Genomic DNA, 8,253 nt, shown 5'->3' with positions numbered 1-8,253 from the left:
GCATATTGGCAGAACTATGTTTCTTCTGGTGGCTGGACAGGACGACCCATCTCCTTGCGTTTTCCAGCTTCTAGAGGCTGCTGGCGGTCCCGGGCTGTGTGGGCCCTTCTCCATCCCTCCCTCGGCACAGCATCTTCCCGTCTCTCCGTCTCCAACCCGGCTCCGTCCTGGGTCCTCGTCACATCTCCCTCCTCCCCACCCCCTTCTTGCCCTTGGGAGGGTGCCTGTGGTTGCTTTGGCTCCGCCCAATAGTCCGGCAGCCCTCCTTTTACAGGGTCCTTGATTCCATTGCATCTGCAAAGGCCCTAGGGCGTGATGACGAAAATGCGTACTATTTTTATTATCATTCAGTTCTAAACATTTTCTGATGTCCACTTTTAATAAGTCTTTGATCTATGAGTTTCCTAGAAGTGTGGTTTTTAAATTTCCAAGTATTTTTTAAAAATTATCTTTTTGTGATTTATTTCTAACTTAATTTCACTGAACTCAGGTAATGTGGTCTGCATAGAAAACACTTCTCTGAAATTTACTTAGATTTGCTTCATGGAATGAAATGTGGCCAATTTTCTTAATAATTTCAGGCATGCTTAAACCTACAGTTGACCCTTGAACAATGCAGGGGTTAGAGGTGCTGACCCTCTGCACAATAATCTGAGTATAACTTTTTTTTTTCTTTGAGACAGAGTCTCACTCTTTTGCCTGGGCTAGAGTGCCGTGGCATCATCCTAGCTCACAGCAACCTCAAACTCCTAGGCTCAAGTGATCCTCCTGCCTCAGCCTCCCAAGTAGCTGGGACCACAGGCATGCGCCACCATGCCCGGCTAATTTTTTCTATATATTTTTAGTTGTCCGATTAATTTCTTTCTATTTTTAGTAGAGACAGGGCCTCGCTCTTGCTCAGGCTGGTTTCGAACTCCTGAGCTCAAACGATCCGCCTGTCTCGGCCTCCCAGAGTGCTAGGATTACAGGCGTGAGCCACCGCGCCTGGCCCTGAGTATAACTTTTAACTCCCCCAAAATCTTAATTACTGTTGACCAGAGCCTTACCAATAACATAAACAGTCCATTAACACATATTTTGTACATGATATTATATACTGTATTCATACAATAAAGTAAGCTAGAGAAAAAAACATTATTAAGAAAATAATAAGGAAGAGAAATATGTTTACTGTTCATTAAGTGAAGGTGGATCATCATAAAGGCCTTTTCCTGGCCATCTTCACATTGAGTAGGCTGAGGAGGAGGAGGAGGAGGAGGAGGAAGAGGGTTGGTCTTGCTGTCTCAGGGCTGGCAGAGGTGGAGAGGTCCATGTATAAGTGGACCCACGCAGCTTAAACCTGTATTGTTGAGGGTCACCTATATTTTGTATTCTTTCATTGTCAAGCACCGTATTTTAAATTTGTCCGCTAAGTCAAGCTCGTCAATTGTATGATTCAAAATTTTATATCCTTATTTATTTTATGTGCTTGATCTATCAATTAGGAAGAGAGGGGTCTTAAAATTCTTTTCTATGAAGGTTGATTTGTTCATTTCTCTTCAAAATTTTGTCATTTTTTGCTTTATAAATGTTCATTCTCTAATTATGTGTGTTAATTTCCTCTCCTTTGATAAGGTAGACCTTATGTCACTGTGCAGTGACTCTGAACTCCAGGATGCTTTTGTGCTTTGAAGTCTACTTTGCCTCTCCTATTGGCTGCCTTCACCTAGGGAGTATTTGCTTTCTGTATCTTTTTCTCTACTTCTGATTTTTTTACTTGTAACTGTTCCCTGTCGTTTGTTTAGGCTAATCTTTTATGAATGACATCTATATGATTTAAAAGAAAACTGACAATATTTGTTTTCCCACCATCAAATTTTAGTCCATTTAAATTTATTACTTTAGTACATTTAAATTTGCTGTTTGGATTCTATCATATTATTTTATGCTTTCTATGTGTCCTGACTTTTCTATATATTTTTTCCTTTCTTGCCTTCTTTTGGATGATTTATTTTTTCTCTTACTCATTTAATTTGCTCCCTAGATTACTTAGAGTTATTATCTTCTTGTCCGTTAGTGGTTGCCTCAGACATTTAATACTCATTTCTGACAAAGTCTTAGGTTTTTACAGTAACTTCAAAATGATTTAAGTACAATTACACCCTTCCAACACATATGCTACTATTTCTAATACTTTCTTTCTAAACCCCCAAATCAGACATTTTTATTGCTTTTATATAAACATGTAGATAGTGATTATTTCCATTTACACACATAGTTTCCAGTGTTTCTCTCACTATTTCTTCATACATCTCGAACCTTCCATCTAATAGAATTTTCCTTCTGCCACAAATACATCCTTTAAAGTTTCCTTAATGTGTATTGTTAAGAATATTGCCTTTCAGCTTTTGTGTTTTATCAATCAGGGTCTTTATTTTGCTCTCTGGAGAGACTGTATCACTGTGCATAAAACCCGGGCTGATGGCTCTTTTCTCTCGGCACGTGGCCAGCATTGTCCCGGTTGCTCAGGCTTCCTGTTTTCTGAGAAGTCAGCTGTCAGCGTGACTGCTGTTCCTCTGGCGTTCATCTATGCCTGCTTTAAACAGCTTGTCTTTGTATTTGGCTGTTTTTTTGCAGTTTCACAAGATGTGGCTCAGGTGGATTATTTGTCGTTTGTCATATTTGTGACTGGTTGGGTTTCTTGGATCTGACATTCTATTGTTCAAAATTTCTGAAAAAATATCAGCTTCATATATTTCCCCTTCCACATTTCCTGTATTAATATTTCCAAATTAGATGTGTGTTTAGTCTCTTCCATGGTAACCTTGGTGACTCTTAATCCTTCTTCTATATTCTTCATCTCTTTGTCCCTCTGGGCTGCATTTTATTAAGAGGTAATTTATCTGGGCCTATCTCATACTTTGCAAATTCTCTATCCAAATCTGTCTAACATGCTGTATAATTCATACTAAATTCAACTTATCTTTTATAATTCTAATATTTTTTATTTCTAGAAGTTTTATTTGGTTCTTTTCCAAATATTCTTAGTTATTTAAAAAAAAGTTCCCTGCTCACATTTTCATGTCATTTTTCATATCTTAAAAAATATTGAACCTTTTTATATTAAGCCAGTGTCAGGTCCTTCAAGGAGTGTGGTCTGATGCTGCTGTCTTCTTGTTCCTTCTTGCTCTCATTCATGGTGCCTTATTTCCCTGTGTGGTTCTGTGAGTTGTGACCGTGTTCAACTCGTTTCTCTGAGGTCTTTATTGTGGAAATTCTCTGAGGCCGGAGTTAAAGCTCAGATACTCCAGGAGACCCAGACCAATTGGAGTGAGGTTTTGGACCATTAAAATAGTTTGAAAGCTAGCTGTAATCCTGTCTGAAGGGTGGCTTTTACTTAAGAATTCTCGAGGAACTTTCTTCCTCTTCTGCACAGCACCAATGTCAAGGCAAGCAAGTTCCCTTGCTACTCCCTACTGTAAAGGTTGGTTATCATTTATCTTTATTCTGAAAATGTAACCTTTGGGGATTCGGCTTTGTAGTGGCACCTCCATGACACCCCCCACTGTAGGTGGGTCCCAGCTTCCTCTCCTCCCTCCCACATCCTGAGCAGCTGCCCAAATAGGGGCTCATGGTCTCCTCGCTCAGCTCCCAGGTCCCAGCTGCCAGGAACAGTTTGCCGCCTGTGTGGCTGTCAGCAGTGCTGCTCCCACAGTGGTGGTGGAAGGTGTGGAGGGAGACACTGGGAGGTGCAGACCAGAGCTTCACCCCACTTCCACCAGAGGCCTTCTGGGTCGCCTTTACTTGCCTCCATTTCCAAGTAGAATCTCAGTGTCACTAGAAGAGAGCTTTCTCTACTTCAAAGCTGTTGAAATGGTGAAAACAATCAGTTGAGATTCTCTTAAAGAGTCTGTTCCACAGTTGTATTTCACATTCTGAAGAGTCAGCCATAATTGGATGCTGATACATTCAAAGTATAATTTTTAACCTCAGCCTGCCAAATCATGCACTTGACAGCTCTGGGACGTGGTAAAGATTGCCTTGCGCCTCCTGGATGGGAAGAGGCCCCTGAACACGCAGCTGCCAGTAGCGGAGCAGGTACAGGTACGGGAGCATGGCTCCGGGAAGCATCATGAGCACCTCGCTGTTGGCCGCCAGGAGCCACGTGTGAGTGCTGGCACCGATGTGGTGGTACTTGGTCAGCATGAAAGCCAGGGAGAACATCACCCCTGTGCTCATGTACAGTGCGATCAGCACTGAGTGCATAAGCAGGGTGCCCTTGGCCCGGGAGTAGCCCTTCATGCAGATGTCCGATGTCCTGGCCTCTGCGTAGATCCTCCGGAAGCAGTAGGCAATGAGAGCCGTGCAGAGGAAGAGAAGGCACAGGATGGAAATGTGAGTGATGGTGATGAGGGGGGCACGGCCCTGGGTGCCCAGGCTCAGCGGCAGGATGCACGAGGCCCCACGCTTCTCCTGCTGGGCATCCTGCTGCTTGCTGAACCAAAGGAGAAATGTGGGAAAGAAAAAGGCCACCAGCCAGATGACGGCCACTGCCTTCGAGACAGCCCCACGGGACACGAAGGAGAGGTAGTGTAGAGGATGAGCAACTGCCAGGTAGATGTGCAGGCCATGAGGGACAGGATGGTGCTGTTGGAGGCGGTGAAGACAGCATCTGTGACCATGCTGCAGGTGATGCGACCCAGATCCCAGCAGCTCAGGCTGCTGTAGGGGATGAGCGTGTGGAAGAGTAGATAGGCCAGGTCCGAGAGCAGGACGTTGGCCAGCAGCAGGTAGTGGGGTTTTTGCCGCAGCTGCTGGCTCCGCAGGATGGTCACCAGCAGCAGGGGGCTCAGGGCCAGTGTGGCCACAGCCAGCAGGCTCGAGGGAAGGCAGAGCCAGCACAGCACGGAGCTGGGCACTCTGAGGTCCCTGAGGTCCAGGGAGGTGTTGTTGGCTGCCTGGGGCATGCAGGGTGTATTGCTGGCAAGATGGGTCAGGGCTGGCCAGGATGTAGTGCCCAGAAAGCAGGGTGCCAGCTTGTTCTCCCTGGCTTTCATGCTGACCAAGTACCACCACATCGATGCCAGCACCCTGCCAGCTTGCCTCCATTTGTCCTGGCAGGAGTGGTCAGCTTTGTCAAAGTTTGTTGGTTCCGTACCTGCCCAGAATATTGATCCCTTTCACAGCAGTTCTGAGGGTGCTACTCTTCTGCAGAGATGTCAGGCTAGGGCAAGCCTCATGAAAGACTGTTTAACAAAGATAAAACCAACAATGTGAAATTCAGCCTACACCTAGCTTCCTGTGTGCACACATGTCTCTGCAGCTGTGCTGCTGCCCATGTCTGGGCACACGTAACGGATCAGCCCATTGCCACCATTTGGGAGTCACTGACCTCTGCAGAAGTGTCCCCCATCTCAATGTCCCCCAGACCTGCCTGGCTGGCTCACAGGGAGTGTGTGATGAATGCTCACCACATTGGATGGAATTCAAGGTTGCCCTGCCCGAAGGGAGGGAGCAGCCACCGGGGACTAGCATTGCCTGGCTGTGGACCCAGCCTGGCCTCTGATTGGCTGGGGGCTCATGAAATGGGGCCAGGCTGGAGCTGCCTGCGCATGCTCATACTCTTCATCACAAAGCCCTGGGTGTAGCTTCCAGGCCGGGGGTGACACTGCGTGTGTCTCCTACGCCCCTTCCACATAGCAGTCCACATGGGAGAGCACTCTGTGGCCACAAAGTCTTAGCTGAATCGTGGATTCCCTGTGTGGTGGGGAGGAGGAGGCCTGGCAGGCAGACAGCGCACAGGAGCTAGCGGTGAGGAGCAGAAGCAGGAAGAGGGGAGCAGCAGGCAGGCACCACCACGAAGTTGGAGGGGGTGCAGATGGTAGGGTGTGCTCAGGTGGCGCCCACAGCAGGGTGGGGGGCTCTGTCTCGGGTGAGCAGTCTCCCCCTCTCCAGGTGCAGACTGGTGGCCTTGAGAAGTTTTGCTCACCTTCCTACACTCCAGTTTCCTTATTTGTGACACATGGATACTGTCCATATGACCTCAAGGAAATGTTGCAAAATCCCAGTGGTACAGGACTTAGCACGGTGCATAATCTGAGGGAATGTTAGCCCTCCACCCGACTGACACCATCCTATGTGGCTTCAGGTCCCCTCTGCCCACAGTCCCCCTTGTCATCATTGCAGAATGGGCTGCTCTGACACCCACCACTGGCCCCGGCAGGCTGACTGCTCCATGAGGTAGGAGCCAGATGGGAACCTTCCTAAGACCAGACAAGGTATTTTCAGGGTCAGAGAGAGGCAGGAATGTCAGACACTGGGTGTGAGAGGAGTTGCCTCATAACACAAATGCCACTTGGACCAGACCAGCACGTGATACACCAGAACTGGCTTCCTCCATCGGCCATGGGCCCCTGGACCACTTGGGTGTACACCTGCCACCTCCCTTCTCAGTGTGCTGTGGTGTCCTCATCAGTGGACTCATCCCAGCCGTGTGGTCTTGGGCCAATTACTTTATCCCTCTGGGCCTCCCGGTGCCCACTGAGGGCCGTGATGACAGTACCCCTGTCTTGGAGGACTTGCGGGTCATCCTTAGGTGCTGATGCTCAGAGCCTGGCGGCCTTTTTACTAAATGTGCTCCATAGACTGACTCTCTGCTCCACACATCTGGGACACAGTGGAGGTGACAGAGCAGGGAGCTGAGCGACCCCTGAGCTCACACACTGGGAGAGCCAGGCCAGGGGCATCATGGGACCCAGGACGTTTGGCCCCAGACTCATTCCTCTCACCTACGAGGCCCTTTCTCACATGAGCGTCTTTCCTCCTTCAGAGCTGGCCAAAGGCCCCTGCTGCCCAGGAGGGTCCCCCCGAGTAGTCCAGCATAGCTCCGAGACCACGCCGACCACAGTCCCGAGACCGCGTCTTCCTCTGAGGGTCTGTTACAGCATCTGCCAGAGCAAGAGCGCTGGTGCCCAGATGGCAGATTACGGTAGAGACTCCAAGGCGGGTTCTGAGAAAGCACACCTCGCCTTCCGGAGAAACCACGATGCCCCTACCCACTCTGCCCGGGCCTGCCCTCCCTAGGGCGTCCCTAGCACCTCTGCGATTCCCTTACGGGTCGAACTGGCCCCGGGAGAGGGAGTAGAGCCCTTCCCAGCACAAGCACTCTGAGCAGGCGCCCTGGATGCTGCAGAGCTGGGGGCTGGAGGCTCCCTGCTGTCCAGCCCAGCAGAGTGACCCTCACTGGCCCCTGGCTGTCAGTCTTGCCCTGTCTGGCCGCCTTAGAATGCAGATTCTTTGGGAGAAAGAAACTCGTTAAATAACCCCTTAGCACAAATTACCTGGGAGCTAAATCCTTGTGGCCAGTGACAGGTGACAGGCAACAGCTCCATGGAAACGGGAAGGGCGTAACTCCCGTAATGGGAGAGGTGCGGAGTGTAATAAAGAGCCTGTCCTCCGTTGACAATTATTTTATTACTTTCAAAGGACATAAAACAATCTCTGGCACCATGAAGGTGCTGCCCTGGAGGGAACATCAGTTTGATCTCACTTGCCTGGGTGCCCCAGCAAGGCTGCCCTTCCTGGGAGAAATGCAGACTGGCACAGATGTGGGGTCACACGTGGCCAGCCCCAGGGTCACAGAGTGGCCACCATGGCACTAGCCCTTCCTGGCTAGTGATCCTGCAGTCTTTAACTGCTCCACCCCATCCCCTGTACTCACTACGGTCGGGACAGCCCTGCCGGCATTGTGGGTGCTGGCAGTGGGTGGGAGACAGCAGGGACAGTGAACCTGAACCTCACTTCGGAAGTCGAACCCTGGCCGTGCGTGGTACTTCGAAAGCCTGAGGATGCTGCAGCATCCCTGCCCTCCAGGAAGCCAGAGATAAACTGAAGCTGTGGGGGGCCCAATGCAAACAAGTTCAAGGCCCAGAACAGGCAGGCCTACAGGTCCTCCCCAGGTGAGGTGACGGTGACCATGCTTGGCCCTGTCATGAATAACCTTCTGCATGCAAGCACTGGGCACACTGTCTCACAGAAATGCCATACTGCTCTGTAAAGCTGGCATGACAGGTTGCAGGTGGGAAACTGAGGCCCTAGGAGGCTAAGCACCTTGCCTAAGGTCATGTTTCAAGAGAGTTCAGTATCAGTAAGCAGCCATCCTTCCTGAGACACACAGGGTCCCTGTTGCTGTGTCCCCAGAGTTGGCAGAAGGACAGGAGTTACTTACTGTGATATCACAAGGAGGCTGGGGGTCAGGGTGTGGGCAATGGCAGA

At 49.4% G+C, this 8,253-nt stretch overlaps 1 protein-coding gene across 1 annotated transcript; it reads right to left on the bottom strand.

Annotated features, from left to right (window-relative positions):
* Positions 1-3,968: 3,968 nt before the first annotated feature.
* GPR148 (G protein-coupled receptor 148) lies at positions 3,969-5,057 on the bottom strand. Its single transcript, XM_012649911.1, is given in 3 exon segments — positions 3,969-4,056; positions 4,058-4,607; positions 4,610-5,057. Coding segments are annotated over 3 exon segments (1,086 nt in total).
* Positions 5,058-8,253: the final 3,196 nt, after the last annotated feature.

Source organism: Propithecus coquereli, unplaced genomic scaffold (genome assembly GCF_000956105.1).
Source record: "Propithecus coquereli isolate 6110/MARCELLA unplaced genomic scaffold, Pcoq_1.0 Scaffold307, whole genome shotgun sequence".
In the NCBI taxonomy this organism is placed as follows: domain Eukaryota; kingdom Metazoa; phylum Chordata; class Mammalia; order Primates; family Indriidae; genus Propithecus; species Propithecus coquereli.
The sequence above is the reverse complement of the archived record's forward strand: the minus strand, read 5'-3'. Positions and strand labels throughout refer to the sequence as shown.